This window comes from Borostomias antarcticus, assembly GCF_949987555.1.
Source record: "Borostomias antarcticus genome assembly, contig: scaffold_62, whole genome shotgun sequence".
NCBI classification, from domain to species: domain Eukaryota; kingdom Metazoa; phylum Chordata; class Actinopteri; order Stomiiformes; family Stomiidae; genus Borostomias; species Borostomias antarcticus.
This window is the reverse complement of record NW_028176112.1, coordinates 440,001-459,184: the sequence shown is the minus strand read 5'-3', so window position 1 is coordinate 459,184 and position 19,184 is coordinate 440,001. Positions and strand designations below refer to the sequence as shown.

General features: G+C 48.5%; 3 protein-coding genes across 3 annotated transcripts in view; 1 reads left to right on the top strand and 2 right to left on the bottom strand.

Annotated features, from left to right (window-relative positions):
- Nucleotides 1–19,184, top strand: part of LOC311328820 (mitochondrial adenyl nucleotide antiporter SLC25A24-like) — a gene marked incomplete at both ends in the record, with an annotated part of 358,532 nt that overhangs the window by 148,859 nt on the left and 190,489 nt on the right. The window lies entirely within an intron of this gene.
- Nucleotides 420–3,249, bottom strand: LOC311328792 (isobutyryl-CoA dehydrogenase, mitochondrial-like; the record flags this gene model as incomplete). Its single annotated transcript, XM_084462704.1, has 8 exons — nucleotides 420–1,054; nucleotides 1,224–1,326; nucleotides 1,862–2,014; nucleotides 2,132–2,229; nucleotides 2,363–2,498; nucleotides 2,651–2,788; nucleotides 2,916–2,992; nucleotides 3,141–3,249. The coding sequence occupies 8 exons, from the start codon at nucleotides 3,247–3,249 to the stop codon at nucleotides 999–1,001; spliced, it is 870 nt and encodes a 289-aa protein (XP_084318830.1). The 3' UTR covers nucleotides 420–998.
- LOC311328804 (uncharacterized protein) overlaps nucleotides 9,733–19,184 on the bottom strand; it is a gene marked incomplete at both ends in the record, with an annotated part of 53,321 nt that continues 43,869 nt past the window's right edge. Inside the window, 8 exons of the mRNA XM_084462715.1 lie at nucleotides 9,733–9,869; nucleotides 10,242–10,366; nucleotides 10,599–10,753; nucleotides 13,302–13,511; nucleotides 15,572–15,741; nucleotides 16,329–16,464; nucleotides 17,656–17,799; nucleotides 18,276–18,350. Coding sequence (XP_084318841.1) covers nucleotides 9,733–9,869; nucleotides 10,242–10,366; nucleotides 10,599–10,753; nucleotides 13,302–13,511; nucleotides 15,572–15,741; nucleotides 16,329–16,464; nucleotides 17,656–17,799; nucleotides 18,276–18,350 — 1,152 coding nt within the window. The remainder of the gene's footprint in view (nucleotides 9,870–10,241; nucleotides 10,367–10,598; nucleotides 10,754–13,301; nucleotides 13,512–15,571; nucleotides 15,742–16,328; nucleotides 16,465–17,655; nucleotides 17,800–18,275; nucleotides 18,351–19,184) is intronic.

Genomic DNA, 19,184 nt, shown 5'->3' with positions numbered 1-19,184 from the left:
TTAATACAGTACATTTAAAAAGTATTTGGAATGTAGCCTATATTTTATCCATTGTGTGGAGTGTCCATGTTCAAAGGATTTGAGATTTATGAGTTATGTTTCATTATGCCATTACTTTGTGGCTACATCTTTTCTAATAAACATGTTTAACATGTTGAAACAGTAATAATTTCTATAAGGGCTGCCCTTAACAAGATCTTGTATCTGTTTGAAACAAGCCTGTAAATGATCTTTTCTAAGACTTCCTTACATCTTCTAACTACTGTACCAGTATACGTAGGCTAAGTGCATCTTAAAAACTGTTTGGGCAAGTGGAACAGACAAAACTTTTATTTGGAGTGTAATTGACAATGACTGGATGGTATGTCATTTGAGTACCATACATAGTACAATATATCATGGAACTACTTTGTCAGCCTACCTGCCTGTGTGCATTCAACATTTTAATTTGTCTTTCAGTCTACAAAAAAGACTGCATAATCTGTAGTCACCAAACCAAGGAAAATCGCAAACATTAAATACAAGGAAGGCCACTTTGTCCTGGACAGATAAATTTAAATTTAAATTTAGTTGATTTCAGCACTGACATGATGTGATAAAAATGTTTTTTTTCTGCTGTACAACAGCCTGACATTCTTCATCCCAATGCTATATTACAGTATCAAACACATCTGTAGTCATAGAATACACCAGTGAGGAAAGAGACCTTGCATGTCTGGGGCAAATTATGCCTTAATCTCAATAAGTAGCTCTCATAAAAAATAAAAAAAAACTTTTAAAAACTAAATGCATATTTACGTAACATGATATAATACCATAAACACAGAGGATGACTGCAGTAGCCTAAAGTTATCTCACAACTATGTCATCAGTTACACTAGTTTAGAGGAAACCAGTCATAGACAAACAGCTCACAGGAAAAGTGGTCATCACCAAAGTGGTCATCACCATCCGAGTCAAGATAAAGTCCAGTTAGGGAGGTTATGGAATAGCATTCATCACAAGTCCATCAAAAGACTTCTGGAGATGATCATCCGCATCACTTCATTTGTTCCTGAACAAAGAGAGAGAGGGAGAGACATGGAAAGTTAGAGGTACTTACTATGTCAATGGTAGTGGTCAAGAAGAGCCTCCCAAACGGACCTGCTATTCAAAATAAGCAGAAATAACACTGCCATTATTACAGAGATTACTGGAGTGGACATTGTATTTTAAACACTTACCCTCCAATATCTGATGCACCCTGATGTCCCTTACAAACTGCTGAACTGCGTAGTCTTTTAGGTAGCCATATCCTCCATGCATCTGGAGAGCCTGGTTGCAAATCTGTTGAGGAATGACAAACATGAACTGCATGTGTTCAGCTTGAGAACCACATCAATCCAATTTAACAAGGCAGAACTAAAATCCTTCATAGAATGCACACTGATACGATTTAATCTACATAATTGTTTGAGCAATTTCTCTCAGTGGAAATCAATCAACCAATCAATCTATCAATGTTTTATGTCCTATAAGGGGGGGTGTTAAAACAGAAACACATCTTCATCACACTAATCACACAAATGTGTAGAATGATATACAGTATACAATGCAAAAAATGCATGCGCAATGTGCAAATCTCATGCATGTTAATTTCCTACTCAGGCTCATCAAATTGATGGCAATAGAGCTCAAAACCCCTGGAGGGGATGATGTTTATGGTAATCCAATCCAACAGAGTAGCCTTCCTCACTACCGGCTTCAGTGTCAGATAAGTGAGCCTGTTGCACCCCAATAATCAAAGTACCTACAGTACCGTTGTAATTGTATTTTATAAGTCACATTGACTTCTGAAAGACGGCTGCAGGCGGTAACTTACATTAAAGCACTCATCTGTGACAAACAGTTTGGCCATGGAGCAGAGGGCCACAGCGTCAGACCTGTTCTCCTGCAGCGCCACAGCAGCCTGGCGCACCAACAGACGGGACGCAACCAAACTAGTGGCCATCTCAGCCAGTTTAAACTGCAGGAACTACAAGAACACATCAAGGGTACAAGTCAGCTATTATACAGTATCAAGTCCAACCACACACAGAATGGAACAAACATTTTAGAAGAGACTAATTTCTTTGGTGAAAGGGCCGTGTACCTGGTTGTTGGAAAGTGTCTCACCAAACTGCTTACGCACTAATAGGTGATCCCTCGCGAGCTGCACACATGCATGAGCCGCCCCAAGAGAACAGGAAGCTGCAGTGAGAAGTCACAGTACAATGTATTAGACAACATTGGGTTTGCTTCAAAATCTATACTGTAGTAAAATAAATAAATACATAAATAAAATAAAGCCCTATAACGAAGAAGTGATTAACTAAATCCTCCCCAATGTTGATCCTGCCACCATTCAGGCCTTTCATGGCCATATTAAATCCCTGTCCCTCTTGGCCCAGCCGATTGGCCACTGGTATGACACAGTCCTCAAATATCACTGCTCTGGTTGGATGAGAGGTCCATCCCATCTTGAGATAAAAAAAAAAAAAGAACTTCAGTCTGTTAAAAGAATCATTGCATTCCCTGATTTAGACCAAATACATGGCTCAGCTCCACCACCTAGTGGACATGGCTGAGATATTCTGTGTTTCATAAAAATACATATGTAAATGGTAAGTACCTTCTTCTCCTTCTTGCCAAAGCTCAGTCCCGGAGTTCCTTTCTCCACTACAAGGCAAGAGATGCCCTTTGGGCCCTTTCCTCCCGTTCGACACATTACTATATATACATCTGTGTCTCCACCACCACTAATGAAGGCCTGCAACAGGATACACACACACACACACACACACACACGCACGCACACACGCACACACACACACACTGAGGGAAAACTTTTTAAACAAACATTACAACTAAAATAATGCAAATCTGAGCAAATGTACCTTAGAGCCATTCAGAATATAGCAGTCTCCTTTCAACTGTGCGTTAGTGAGTAAGGATGCAGCATCACTTCCACTTCCTAGAATCACACAAACAAAGAAACATAGTTGCATCAAGAACTCATCGGGTGCCAGACCACACACAGAAAGAAGACATAATAACACACAGACTTAAAGACATAAAGAAAACACACAGAAAGACCTAGACTAGAACTAACAGAGCCTTGCCTGGTTCAGTAAGACAATAGGAGGCAAACTTGTCCATGGTGCAGAGATCAGGGCAGTACTTCTCCCTCTGCTCAGTGTTTCCAAAGGTGTCAATCATCCAGGCACACATGCTGCACAGGAAAGAAGGAGCATTCATTGGAGAAACATCACTAGGATCAGGGACCCCATGCAGGACTACAGTAGATTTGGGGTCTCCCCTAGGGAGGTCCAGGGGCAGGTAGCACTGGTGTCAGACAGAATCTGTGCAGACAACATTACATTTACATTATTACATTACAGTCATTTAGCTGATGCTTTTATCCAAAGCAACTTGCATTAAACGTAGGAAAAGCCAATGTACTACCACTTGCCAGAACTCACAAGTGCATTTCCTTTATAAAACAAGTGACTAAGAGCAAAATCTAGTGCTGAAGGCAAAGTGCAAGAATAGCAATCTAAAATACAATAGGTGCTTAAGAGGGATGATTGTGGTAGTACTTCTTGAAGAGATGAGTTTTGAGCCTGCGACGAAAGATGGGTAACGACTCTGCTGTCCTGACGTCAATGGGCAGTTCGGACTGCACACGCTTTTATCCAAAGCGATTTACAATGGCCTCTCATTCACCCATTCACACTCACATTGGCACACCAATGGTGGTGGATGCCATGAAAGGTGCTATCCTGCTCATTGGGAGCAATTTGCGGTTCAGTGTCTTGCCCAAGGACACGTGGACAGGAGGATCCGGGATTTGAACATCAACTGCATCCAAACTTGGCACCATATTCTTTGCATTCCAAATCCCCTCTACAAGGGAGTAGAGCTCAAGCCTAAATCGAGTTCCAAGAAACAGCATAGTCGCAGCAGAAAATTCAAAAATAAAAAATGTTTTCCTTTTTTCCCCTCTTCCCGCCTCACAGTTTGGGAATGCCTGCAGGAGACCATTCAGTTAAAGAGATCACTGAACTACTGCTTTAAAGTCATTCATTCGTAGGCTTCAAATCTCAGTGTCAAGATGGAATGACACCGAAGGTCAAATGCCCCCAAAAATGAAATTCCTACCCTGCTAGGACCAATGACTTAGTAGTTTAGAACATCTAGACTAGATTAGATGTAAATGTGTAGATTATATTGTAAATGTGTAGATTATATTGTAAATGTGTAGATTATATTGTAAATGTGTAGATTATATTGTAAATGTGTATTCTAGTCTGTGTTACTTTGTTGTCGTTTGATGCTGTGACTGTGAATTTCCCCCAGGGATAAAGTACTACAACTACTAGAACCTTCAGTTATTAAGTCAAAGGTGAAAACACAACACTCAATCCCAGCTGTGAGTCAGAGTGTGTGTTGTATTGATGTGTGTGTATTGTATAGCGAGGGTGGGGGGTTTCACACTGTGTTCTAGAACCTGCCACCTCACTTCCCCTTTCAGAGCAGCTTCCTCTTAGCATTGTTGCTGCTTCCTGTCAGTGCATGCAGCCCGCCCCCACACCGTCCTGTGTGTGTGTGTGTGTGTGTGTGTGTGTGTGTGTGTGTTTGTGTGTGTGTGTCTGTGTGTCAGTATGAAACCTGCCAAAGAACACAGTCACTAAGCCAAGGTCTCAATCACGAGACAAATCCTCAATCCATTAAGACAAATAACCAGTAAAGCTGAGGATACGCTACACTGGAACTTTTATTCCTGTATTCTATTTGTCCTGCTTTTTGTTTTAAATGTCTATAATGTCTTGCTTTTTGTTTTAAAGCTTTTAATGTCTCATGTAAAGCACCTTGAATTGCCCTGTGGCTGAAATGTGCTTTATAAATAAACTTGCCTTGCCTTGCCTACAACATATTATGCCCGATTTTATACACGATTCACAATCCTGCCGAGTCTGTCCTAGTCAGCAGCAGTCTGCACTAGTTGGGGGTAGTCGGAGTGCCAATTGTGAAATGAACAATAGTGTATACTCTCAGAAGCCAGTCATCTAGTGTATACTCTCAGAAGCCAGTGGTCTAGTGTATACTCTCAGAAGCCAGTGGTCTAGTGTATACTCTCAGAAGCCAGTCATCTAGTGTATACTCTCAGAAGCCAGTCATCTAGTGTATACTCTCAGAAGCCAGTCATCTAGTGTATACTCTCAGAAGCCAGTCATCTAGTGTATACTCTCAGAAGCCAGTCATCTAGTGTATACTCCCAGAAGCCAGTCATCTAGTGTATACTCTCAGAAGCCAGTCATCTAGTGTATACTCCCAGAAGCCAGTCATCTAGTGTATACTCTCAGAAGCCAGTCGTCTAGTGTATACTCCCAGTGGTCTAGTGTATACTCTCAGAGGCCAGTCGTCTAGTGTATAATCTCAGAAGCCAGTCGTCTAGTGTATACTCTCAGAAGCCAGTCGTCTAGTGTATACTCCCAGTGGTCTAGTGTATACTCTCAGAAGCCAGTCGTCTAGTGTATACTCTCAGAAGCCAGTCGTCTAGTGTATACTCCCAGTCATCTAGTGTATACTCTCAGAAGCCAGTCGTCTAGTGTATACTCTCAGAAGCCAGTCGTCTAGTGTATACTCCCAGAAGCCAGTCATCTAGTGTATACTCTCAGAAGCCAGTCATCTAGTGTATACTCTCAGAGGCCAGTGGTCTAGTGTATACTCTCAGAAGCCAGTCGTCTAGTGTATACTCTCAGAAGCCAGTCGTCTAGTGTATACTCTCAGAAGCCAGTCATCTAGTGTATACTCCCAGAAGCCAGTCATCTAGTGTATACTCTCAGAGGCCAGTCATCTAGTGTATACTCTCAGAAGCCAGTCATCTAGTGTATACTCTCAGAGGCCAGTGGTCTAGTGTATACTCTCAGAAGCCAGTCATCTAGTGTATACTCTCAGAAGCCAGTCGTCTAGTGTATACTCTCAGAAGCCAGTCATCTAGTGTATACTCTCAGAAGCCAGTCGTCTAGTGTATACTCCCAGTGGTCTAGTGTATACTCTCAGAAGCCAGTCGTCTAGTGTATACTCTCAGAAGCCAGTCGTCTAGTGTATACTCCCAGTCATCTAGTGTATACTCTCAGAAGCCAGTCGTCTAGTGTATACTCTCAGAAGCCAGTCGTCTAGTGTATACTCCCAGAAGCCAGTCATCTAGTGTATACTCCCAGAAGCCAGTCATCTAGTGTATACTCTCAGAAGCCAGTCGTCTAGTGTATACTCTCAGAAGCCAGTCATCTAGTGTATACTCTCAGAAGCCAGTCGTCTAGTGTATACTCTCAGAAGCCAGTCGTCTAGTGTATACTCTCAGAAGCCAGTCATCTAGTGTATACTCCCAGAAGCCAGTCATCTAGTGTATACTCTCAGAGGCCAGTCATCTAGTGTATACTCTCAGAAGCCAGTCATCTAGTGTATACTCTCAGAGGCCAGTGGTCTAGTGTATACTCTCAGAAGCCAGTCATCTAGTGTATACTCTCAGAAGCCAGTCGTCTAGTGTATACTCTCAGAAGCCAGTCATCTAGTGTATACTCTGAGGCCAGTGGTCTAGTGTATACTCTCAGAAGCCAGTCGTCTAGTGTATACTCTCAGAAGCCAGTCGTCTAGTGTATACTCCCAGTCGTCTAGTGTATACTCTCAGAAGCCAGTCGTCTAGTGTATACTCTCAGTCGTCTAGTGTATACTCTCAGAAGCCAGTCATCTAGTGTATACTCCCAGTCGTCTAGTGTACACTCTCAGAAGCCAGTGGTCTAGTGTATACTCTCAGAAGCCAGTCATCTAGTGTATACTCTCAGAAGCCAGTCATCTAGTGTATACTCTCAGAAGCCAGTCGTCTAGTGTATACTCTCAGAAGCCAGTCATCTAGTGTATACTCTCAGAAGCCAGTCGTCTAGTGTACACTCTCAGAAGCCAGTCATCTAGTGTATACTCTCAGAAGCCAGTCATCTAGTGTATACTCTCAGAAGCCAGTCATCTAGTGTATACTCTCAGAAGCCAGTCGTCTAGTGTATACTCTCAGAAGCCAGTCATCTAGTGTATACTCTCAGAAGCCAGTCGTCTAGTGTATACTCTCAGAAGCCAGTCGTCTAGTGTATACTCCCAGTCGTCTAGTGTATACTCCCAGAAGCCAGTCGTCTAGTGTATACTCTCAGTCATCTAGTGTATACTCTCAGAAGCCAGTCGTCTAGTGTATACTCTCAGAAGCCAGTCGTCTAGTGTATACTCCCAGTCGTCTAGTGTATACTCCCAGAAGCCAGTCATCTAGTGTATACTCTCAGAAGCCAGTCGTCTAGTGTATACTCTCAGAAGCCAGTCGTCTAGTGTATACTCCCAGTCGTCTAGTGTATACTCCCAGAAGCCAGTCATCTAGTGTATACTCCCAGAAGCCAGTCGTCTAGTGTATACTCTCAGAAGCCAGTCATCTAGTGTATACTCTCAGAAGCCAGTCATCTAGTGTATACTCCCAGAAGCCAGTCGTCTAGTGTATACTCCCAGTCGTCTAGTGTATACTCCCAGAAGCCAGTCATCTAGTGTATACTCTCAGAAGCCAGTCATCTAGTGTATACTCCCAGAAGCCAGTCATCTAGTGTATACTCTCAGAGGCCAGTGGTCTAGTGTATACTCTCAGAGGCCAGTGGTCTAGTGTATACTCTCAGAAGCCAGTCGTCTAGTGTATACTCCCAGTCGTCTAGTGTATACTCTCAGAAGCCAGTCGTCTAGTGTATACTCTCAGAAGCCAGTCGTCTAGTGTATACTCCCAGTCGTCTAGTGTATACTCCCAGAAGCCAGTCGTCTAGTGTATACTCCCAGTCGTCTAGTGTATACTCTCAGAAGCCAGTCGTCTAGTGTATACTCCCAGTCGTCTAGTGTATACTCCCAGAAGCCAGTCATCTAGTGTATACTCTCAGAAGCCAGTCGTCTAGTGTATACTCTCAGAAGCCAGTCATCTAGTGTATACTCCCAGAAGCCAGTCATCTAGTGTATACTCTCAGAAGCCAGTCATCTAGTGTATACTCCCAGAAGCCAGTCATCTAGTGTATACTCCCAGTCGTCTAGTGTACACTCTCAGAAGCCAGTCGTCTAGTGTATACTCTCAGAAGCCAGTCATCTAGTGTATACTCTCAGAAGCCAGTCGTCTAGTGTATACTCTCAGAAGCCAGTCGTCTAGTGTATACTCTCAGAAGCCAGTCATCTAGTGTATACTCTCAGAAGCCAGTCATCTAGTGTATACTCTCAGAAGCCAGTCATCTAGTGTATACTCTCAGAGGCCAGTCATCTAGTGTATACTCTCAGAAGCCAGTCGTCTAGTGTATACTCTCAGTCATTCCATAATCTGTTCAGATTGTGAAAGTCTTCTAGTGTATCAGAGGCTTAACTCGTCCCACCCCCCTCTATTAAGGTAAATAAACAAAACAACAGTGAGTCAGGCTGCTTGTCGAGGACCAGACACGACCGCACGATCCAGAGGACCAGACACGGCCGCACGATCCAGAGAACCAGACACGACCGCACGATCCAGAGAACCAGACACGAGCGCACGATCCAGAGTGCCAGACACGGCCGCACGATCCAGACAGCCGCTGGGACACAGGAGCCTGGTCCCATCACAGCCCCACCACCTCGCTTCCCAGAGGCTGACAAAATGGACTCGCTCACTCACTTCCAGTTTGGCTGTTTTATTCACTAGTGCTGCTGAACGGGGGACTAAAGTCTCCAGCATACATGCCCACTCTAACACCTTTAACAGCATACATGCACTCTAACACCTTTAACAGCATACATGCACTCTAACACCTTTAACAGCATACATGCCCACTCTAACATCTTTAACAGCATACATGCACTCTAACACCTTTAACAGCATACATGCACACTCTAACACCTTTAACAGCATACATGCCCACTCTAACACCTTTAACAGCATACATGCACTCTAACACCTTTAACAGCATACATGCACACTCTAACACCTTTAACAGCATACATGCACTCTAACACCTTTAACAGCATACATGCACTCTAACACCTTTAACAGCATACATGCACTCTAACACCTTTAACAGCATACATGCACTCTAACACCTTTAACAGCATACATGCACTCTAACACCTTTAACAGCATACATGCACTCTAACACCTTTAACAGCATACATGCCCACTCTAACATCTTTAACAGCATACATGCACTCTAACACCTTTAACAGCATACATGCACTCTAACACCTTTAACAGCATACATGCCCACTCTAACATCTTTAACAGCATACATGCACTCTAACACCTTTAACAGCATACATGCACTCTAACACCTTTAACAGCATACATGCACTCTAACACCTTTAACAGCATACATGCACTCTAACACCTTTAACAGCATACATGCACTCTAACACCTTTAACAGCATACATGCACACTCTAACACCTTTAACAGCATACATGCACTCTAACACCTTTAACAGCATACATGCACTCTAACACCTTTAACAGCATACATGCCCACTAACACCTTTAACAGCATACATGCACACTCTAACATCTTTAACAGTCTCAGAGGAGTCATTTAGGCTGATTTTATCACCTGGGAGCGGGGGTGACCCCCACACACAGACACACCTCCGCCTCAGTGAGGAGCGCACACCTTTTGTGTCTGTGACGCCGGTTACCACAGCGACGACAGCCCTGTCAAAAGTGAGAAGAGCGTGTCGCGGCCGGGCGAGACAGAGAGGACGGGGGGGGCTGCCCAGAACACGAAGAGGACAAGGGGGGCTGCCCAGAACACGAAGAGGACAGGGGGGGCTGCCCAGAACACGAAGAGGACAAGGGGGGCTGCCCAGAACACGAAGAGGCTGCTCATTTAGACGTCCCCCTACTGGGAGGAGCGCGGTGGCTTCGCTGACCGTCGAATGACCGACCTGATCAGCTGTTGCGTCGCTAGCGGCAACGTCACCATCAGATCTGCGGCTGATATCGGAGCCTTGAGAACCGATGGTTCTGGAGCCCAGCGGCCCTTAGGGCAGGAGCCTATCTCCTGGTTCCGCGTGGGGCGGCTTGAAGTACAAGTACACCCCCTGGACATGACGCTAGGCTAGGCCCAGGCTAGGCTATGGCCAGGCAAATCCCATTAGCATTCCGCTAGGGCTAGGCTAGGCTAAGCTAGGCTATCATTACCATTCTCCAGGTTCTCATTGCTCTCATAGCATCCAGAGTCACGCGGGGAGTCCCCAACCAGGTTGTGGCCCTCGGACAGCAGTTTCTCTTGGGAGCCTGACAGGCCACCGCGCTCCGGGTCACTGCTGCCTGGAGACAGACACACACACACACACACACACACACACACACACACACACACACACACACACACACACACCCCGTGTGGTCAGAAACATACTGAGTCAACCTCAGTACTCAAACTGATCAGGGCTGCGAGACAGATTGGAAATGTGTGTGTGTTGGAACATTGGGTGGGTAGTGACTAGCAAGCCTGCACACGTGTGTGTGTGTGTGTGTGTGTGTGTGTGTGTGTACTCACTGTCATACTCCTGCAGCAGCTCCACTGCGGTGAGCAGCACAGCCCTCTGTTGAGGGTCTTTGATGTTCAGCTCGTCCAGGTCCTCCTCCTCCAGCAGCTTGAAGGTGTCCAGGTCCTCGTAGCCGTTGAACAGGAAGGTGGGCATGTGCTCCTGCAGGGAGGGGGTGAGGGGGGGGTTACTTAGGTTGAGGTGTACTCGGTTAAGATGGCGTCCATCGGGACCGGGGGGAATCGAATGCATGGAACTCATCACATATGCCAAGAGAACTGGATATGCTAGCTTGAAAGCTAACTTTAGCTACCTGGCTTGCACTAAATTTAGCCCCAAAAAAGTCAGATCTGATCACACAAAAAACAGTCAATTGCAATACAAATGCCTGTACAATAATTATAAAATAAATGAATTTGACACATTTATAAATAACAATGTAGACATTAATCCCGTCGGAAGGCAATGTTCCACTGTCGATACCATTGACTGTCATCCATTCAGTGTTCAAGGATTGAGGGTGGGCAGGACAGAGCGAGTCTGGAAGACAGGCTGACTCGCAAAAAAAAAAAAAAAGTTTTAGACACGTATTGCAAAAACCTTTTTACAAGGAAGTCTGGCTTCAAGGCTAGGACAGAAGTACCAGCATGCCTACGACCAGACCAGATCCTTCAAGGGTTACCCTCAGGTACAGTAGTGCAGTCGGGAATTACAGATCAAACACATCTTAACCAAGTTCTGACTGCCAGCTACAACAAGCTGTTTAGACTGTGAGAGGCTAGTGAAAAACTATTATGTTTCTTTGTACAGTATCGCGCAGCCTTCATAGTAGTCTTTAACAGGGCGCGTTACAACGGAAAAATGCTGACGTGCAGAGATGTGAAAGTGAAACGTCAGATTGTGAGCCAGACTAGTGGTTGAAGTTACGGTAGAGGCAGGGTGGGGATGACAGTGATGAGGGTGACCCTCCCTCCCTTACCCACCCTGGAACCACATGAGACGAGGCTAGGCTACACACACACACACACACAAGCGCACACACACACACCCACCCCCACACACACAAAAACACACGCGCACACACACACAAACACACCCACCCACCCCCACACAAACAAACACACACACACACACACACACACACACACACACCCACCCACCCCCACACACACACACACACACACACACACACACACACAGTCATTACAATCCGTGGAGGTACAATATCACACACAGTAGTGGAATAGAACAAAAAAAATGTCCCCAGAAAGCCCTCTGGTCCAGAATTGCAGGCTAGCTCTGTCCAGAACAGTCACCGCAAACAACATCAACTTCAACCAATCATAATTGTCCGCCACTTAAACCAATCATAATTGTCCGCCACTTAAACCGTGGAAAGTGGTTGGGCGCTTTCTAAGTTTGTTTGACCCGCGCGTCTCGGGGGCAGAACACACAGACATGGCGTCACCACGGAGACCGTTCATTAACATGCCTGTTTCCTTTTCTGTCGCGGAGATCACAGTGATCCGCCGCCGCCGGGTCGACCCTGACGAGGGCGACGCGGAACCCGGCCGGAACCACGCAGGGCTGCTATCTTCGTCTGCCCGCCAAATACACCCCGCCAGATTAGAAGGCACAAACCAAGCGCCGTTTAGAGAACCGGTAGAAAGCGACGCCCGTTAAGATGTCATCTCGCTGGACTTCATCCTTGTTACTCGTCCGGTGACTTCCTGTCGAGACCACGTCGACTCTTGACTGGCGTCTCGGAGGCGGCGTTCGCATTTCGACACGCAGACAGAAACTTCCATCAAATAAACAAAGTGGGTCAAATCCAAACATACACACGTCTGAAATATAGATTTTATAACGGGCTTGACGCGATGCAGACGCAGCCAACCGGAGCACACCTGAGTTGAAACAGGAAAGCCTGTCCACGCGCTGAGCCGTGGGTAATGAGGGGTTCTGGGAATGTGTGTTTAGTCTAGCACTCCCACTCCTGAATGCGGGACTACGTATGTGCTGACGGACGTAGCATAGGCACCCTGGCGCATATGGGCCGTCGGGACACGCAGGAGGCCTTGAGGGGTAAAACGCAGCCTGTGCCAGCGCGGGCGACCGTGACGTACGGTTAACACCGCCCCGTCCTTGAGGAGGAGAGAGCGGGCCTTGAGGCCCAGCGTGGTCTCTAATCTTGGGAGCTCCACCGGGGCTGGGCTCGCCCCAGAAAAGCAGCCCACCTACGGGCCAGACTGCCTGGGGGAGCTCGCCTGGCCAGCTGGGCCGGGTTAGGGAAAGGCTGGATACTCCGGGCTTAATTTAGGGTTGGCTAAGGTGTGATAGGGAGTGACAATGAGGGAGGTATGGGTGTGTGTATACATTACAAATGTGTGTGTGTGTGTGTGTACATTACAAGTGTGTGTGTGTGTGTGTGTGTGCGCACATTACAAGTGTGTGTGTGTGTGTGCGTACATTACGTGTGTGTGTGTACATTACGTGTGTGTGTGTGTACATTACAAGTGTGTGTGTGTGCGCGTGTGTACATTACAAGTGTGCGTGTGTGCACATGACATGTGTGTATGTGTACATTACAAGTGTGTGTGTGTGTTACATGCGTGTGTGTGTGTGTGTATATTACAAGTGTAAGTGTGTGTGTGTGTGTGTGTGTGTGTGTGCGCGCGCGCGCATGTATACAAGCATGTAAACAGTTTACCTTGAGGTTGATGCGCTCCAGCAGCTCCTCCACCGAGGTGGGCTTGGGGGGCCGCCCCTTCCTCCTCCTCCTCACCGAGCGCTTGGGCTTCTCCTCCTCCTCGCTCAGCACGTCCACGTAGATGAACTTGAAGGTGCCCACCTTGTTGTTCAGGAGGCCCATCCAGGTGCCCATGGGCGGCTTGCTGATGACGTCGATCACGTCGCCTCTCTGGAAGAACCAGGGGGGAGAAGGTGGGTGAGCGCTGGCAGAACGAGGTTAAGAGATCGGGAGAGAGAGCTGAGAGAGAGAGATCAGGAGAGAGAGCTGAGCCAAGAGAGATCAGGAGAGAGAGCTGAGAGAGAGAGATCAGGAGAGAGAGCTGGAGAGAGAGATCAGGAGAGAGAGCTGAGCCAAGAGAGATCAGGAGAGAGAGCTGGAGAGAGAGATGGGGAGAGAGAGCTGGCCAAGAGAGATCAGGAGAGAGAGCTGAGCCAAGAGAGATCAGGAGAGAGAGCTGGCCAAGAGAGATGGGGAGAGAGAGCTGAGAGAGAGATCAGGAGAGAGAGCTGAGAGAGAGAGATCAGGAGAGAGAGCTGAGCCAAGAGAGATCAGGAGAGAGAGCTGGTCAAGAGAGATCAGGAGAGAGAGCTGGAGAGAGAGATGGGGAGAGAGAGCTGGCCAAGAGAGATCAGGAGAGAGAGCTGGCCAAGAGAGATGGGGAGAGAGAGCTGAGAGAGAGATCAGGAGAGAGAGCTGAGAGAGAGATCAGGAGAGAGAGCTGAGAGAGAGATCAGGAGAGAGAGCTGAGAGAGAGATCAGGAGAGAGAGCTGAGAGAGAGATCAGGAGAGAGAGCTGAGAGAGAGATCAGGAGAGAGAGATCAGGAGAGAGAGCTGGCCAAGAGAGATCGGGAGAGAGAGCTGAGAGAGATCAGGGGAGAGAGCTGAGCCAAGAGAGATCAGGAGAGAGATCAGGGGAGAGAGCTGAGCCAAGAGAGATCAGGAGAGAGAGCTGGCCAAGAGAGACCAGGAGAGAGATCAGGGGAGAGAGCTGAGCCAAGAGAGATCAGGGGAGAGAGCTGAGCCAAGAGAGATCAGGAGAGAGAGCTGAGCCAAGAGAGATCAGGAGAGAGAGCTGAGAGAGAGATGAGGAGAGAGAGCTGAGCCAAGAGAGATCAGGGGAGAGAGCTGAGCCAAGAGAGATCAGGGGAGAGAGCTGAGCCAAGAGAGATCAGGAGAGAGAGCTGGTGAAGAGAGATCGGGAGAGAGATCAGGGGAGAGAGCTGGCCAAGAGAGATCAGGAGAGAGAGCTGAGAGAGAGAGATCAGGAGAGAGAGCTGAGAGAGAGAGATCAGGAGAGAGAGCTGAGAGAGAGAGATCAGGAGAGAGAGCTGAGCCAAGAGAGATCAGGAGAGAGAGCTGAGAGAGAGAGATCAGGAGAGAGAGCTGAGAGAGAGAGATCAGGAGAGAGAGCTGAGAGAGAGAGATCAGGAGAGAGAGCTGAGAGAGAGATCAGGAGAGAGAGCTGAGCCAAGAGAGATGGGGAGAGAGAGCTGAGAGAGAGAGATCAGGAGAGAGAGCTGAGCCAAGAGAGATCAGGAGAGAGAGCTGAGAGAGAGATCAGGAGAGAGAGCTGAGCCAAGAGAGATCAGGAGAGAGAGCTGAGAGAGAGAGATCAGGAGAGAGAGCTGAGAGAGAGAGATCAGGAGAGAGAGCTGAGAGAGAGATGAGGAGAGAGAGCTGAGCCAAGAGAGATCAGGAGAGAGAGCTGAGAGAGAGATGAGGAGAGAGAGCTGAGCCAAGAGAGATCAGGAGAGAGAGCTGAGAGAGAGAGATCAGGAGAGAGAGCTGAGAGAGAGAGATCAGGAGAGAGAGCTGGCCAATAGAGATGGCTGCATAGGACGGAGCAGACGGTCAGGAGGCCGCATTTCATCAGGTGTGTGTGTGTGTGTGTCTGTTTACATTATCACACTACTTTTCTGTAGCATAGGGACTACTGTGTGTGTGTGTTTACTGTGTGTGTGTGTTTACTGTGTGTGTGTGTTTACTTTCAGTACTTCAGTTTGAGCGAGTCTGTATCATAGGGACTACTCTGTATGTTAGTATGTGTGTGCATTAGTGTGTTGGTTTGTGTGTGTGTGTGTGTGTGTGTGTGTGTGTGTACAGTACGTTTATACTATCCTGTTACCTTCAGTCTGAGTGAGTCTGAATCACATGAACTACTCTGTGTGTTAGTATGTGTGTGTGTGTGTGTGTGTCTGTATGTGTGTGTGTGTGTGTGTGTGTGTACCTTCAGTTTGAGGGAGTCAGAGTCGTAGGGGCTGGGTGTGAAGTCCGTGTGCACGCGGGCGCGGCCGCAGAATGGTCCCCTGTAGGGGGGCTCCTCGTCATCACCGTCCTCAGACTTCACGCTCTCCCGGTTGCTGGCCGACGAGTCCGTGGTGCTGACCGTCTGACCGCCTGGAACGACCACGACCACAATATGACCACACCATGACCACACTACGACCACAACATGACCACACCACGATCACACTACGACCACAACATGACCACACCATGACCACATGACCACAACATGACCACACTACAACCACGCCACGACCACAACATGACCACGCCATGACCACACCATGACCACACCATGACCACATGACCACAACATGACCACACTACAACCACGCCACGACCACAACATGACCACGCCATGACCACACCATGACCACACCATGACCACATGACCACAACATGACCACACCATGACCACACCATGACCACACCATGACCACACCATGACCACACGCTCAAGGATAGAGATATAGGCCACATAGAAGATGTATGCAAATGCTATCAAGTCAAAGGCTGTTGTAATGTAACAGTGTGGTGATGGCGCCCCCTTGTGCCTAAACTCAGTCGCTGCGGCTTCTATAACCGCTTCCATAGTGATAACATCTCTCTCCTGCTGCTGTATGCACGCGCGCGCACACACACACACACACACACACACACACACACACACACACACACACACACACACACACACTTACTCATGGAGCTCTGTCCGCTGAGGGAGCTGCGGAGGCTCTCCACGGACCCCCCCGCCTTCAGCTTGGGAGTCTTCTCCAGGGAGTCTGAGTCTGGCTGGGAGGACTGGGGCGAACTGGGGGTCCCGTCTGGACTGGACTGGAGAGAGAAGAGGAGGAGAGAGAGGAGGAGAGAGAGAGGAGGAGGGGAGAGAGGAGGAGAGAGAGGGGAGGAGGGGAGAGAGGAGGAGGAGAGATGAGGAAGAGAGAGAGAGAGAGAGAGGGGAGGAGGGGAGAGAGGAGGAGGAGAGATGAGGAGGAGGAGAGAGAGGAGGAGAGAGAGAGAGGAGGAGGAGAGAGGAGGAAGAGAGAGAGAGAGGAGGAGGAGAGAGGAGGAGAGAGAGGAGGAGGAGAGAGAGGAGGAGGAGAGAGGGATGGGAGTGAGAGAGGAGGGTGGAGAGGGGGATGAAGAGAGATTAGGATGGAGGGAGAGGAGGGTGGAGAGAGAGATGGGGGAGAGGGTGGTTGTGGAGAGGTAGAGGAGGAGAAGAGAGAAACAGAGGAGGGGGGGGGGTGTGAATGAAAGGGAGGAGGAGGAGGAGGAGGAGCAGGAAGAGAAACAAAAAAAGAGCGGCCGTCAGCATCAAAACCAGACGCTCTAATCCACAGCAACATTTACCTCCTTTCCTCATCTTCAGTACTACTGGGTCGACAGCGGCCGTACCACACCCGGCCACTAGATGGCACTGTGGCATGCAGAATAGCGGCCTGACTCCCGGTGGAGGCGGTAGGCGGTAGTTTGTCTGCCGTTTCCATGCGCAACACACAATCATGACTCAGCAGCGCGCCCTTTCTGGGTCGGTGTAGCCGGGGCCACCGTGACGGTGATTACTTCTCTCCGAGGGGGCGTGTTTGGACCCGAGGTCTAAAGGGCGACGCCCCACCCCGGCGCCGGACACGCCAACGCCACGGCCAACGCCAGGGCCTCTGACCACGGCCAGTGTGGATGGGACTGTTCGTCCGCAAGTGTGAGTTTGAATGCTGTGTGGATGAGCCAGTGTACACACACACACACACACAAACACACAGTGCCGTCTCGGTGTGCTGGCGTGCCTGAGTGCATGAGTCAGTGCACGGCGAATCACACACACTCCGCCCTGCACACTGGCCGCCGGAACGACGTGGGAGGACAGCTGAGCGACGGCCAGCCAGCTGTGTGTGTGTGTGTGTGTGTGCAAGCTGGATGTTTCCTCTGTAACCAACACAAACACTTCCACCCCCTGAACCATAGTAGCTTGAGTCCGTGTGTGTGTGAGTGTGTGTGTGTGTGTGTGTGTGTGTGTGTGCCTACCTGTTCAGACACTGAGCTGTTGTACTTCTTGGACATGCGTTTCCTCATGGTCTCCTTGACGGACTTGACCTTCTTGCCCAGGGAGATACGAGAGGTGGTGGGAGACTTGACCACCTCCCGGTAGATAGCATCCTGGTCCTTACTCTGGAGGGAGGGAGGGAGGGGGGGAGAGGGAGAGGGGGGGGGAGAGGGAGAGACACGGAGAGAGAGAGAGGGAGAGAGAGAGAGAGGGGGGGACGGGGGACGGAGAGAGAGAGAGGGAGAGAGAGGGGGGGGGGGAGGGAGGGAGGGAGAGAGAGAGAGGGAGAGAGACGGAGAGAGAGAGGGGGGGAGGGAGGGAGGGAGAGAGAGAGAGAGAGAGAGAGAGAGAGAGAGAGAGAGGGAGAGAGACGGAGAGAGAGAGAGGGAGAGAGAGAGAGAGGGGGGGGAAACGGAGAGAGAGAGAGGGAGAGAGAGAGAGAGAGAGGGGGGGGGGGGAGACGGAGAGAGAGAGAGGGAGAGAGAGAGGGGGAGAGAGAGAGAGAGAGAGAGAGAGAGAGAGAGAGAGAGAGTTTGAGTACACTGGGAGTCCGGTTTGGTCCTGCACCCCCACAGCCCACAGACAACCAATCAGAACTTACATTGGGATCCGACCCCGAGTTGACCACATGCAGCGAGCGGTTGGACAGGTCGAATCCTCCGAAACTACACGTCCTCTGAGGGGGGGAGGGAGGGAGAGAGAGAGAGAGAGAGAGAGAGAGAGAGAGAGAGAGAGAGAGAGAGAGAGAAAGAAGGAGGAGGCGGGAGTCAGAATGAGTTTGACTCCGATTCAAATGACATCAACTCCACATCTGTGCCCCCAGAGAGTCAGATTACAGATGATTCATGCTTGGCACAACAATGGCAGCCGAGCGGCTCGTGGCCGTATGTATGGATTATGTATGGAGTCGCTGAGTGATTCGGGTACGTGTGTAAATGCGCTGTGCGTTATGTAATGGTATGATGCCATATGAGACGCAAGGCAGGAGGGATGAGGTAATAAGTCGTTCATATGGAGACCTCGTTAAGCGCGTTAGCTGCACAGTCATCGTTAAGGCAGCGCTTGGCTCGTTAGCCGATCCGTGGAGAATCAGAGCAACTGTTATTTCACGAGGGGATTATTAATTTTAAGCTGTCAGCCACGGAGACTAGGCAGAAGATATGTGAAATTATTCGGTTAGATGTGGTTTAAGATGGAATACATTAGTGGTTTTCTCATTATTAGTGTCTTTATTAGTATAGAAATCACTATACCCAACCCAAGTATACTGCAGTGCAGTATTAACTTGTGGTTGATTATTAGAGGGGGTTATTTAGTAGGGGAACACACACATCAGACTGCATCACACAGGGCTGTGGTGACATCACAGAGCACATTTCACACAGATCGCTGGGAAAAAACATTTTTTAAGACCAGTTTATCTTTAGAATCATAGTCGTGGGGGGATGGGGGGGATGGGGGGTCTTCACAGAGAGTAAAGGGGCTTTCAGGAATACGAGGCTGCTTATCT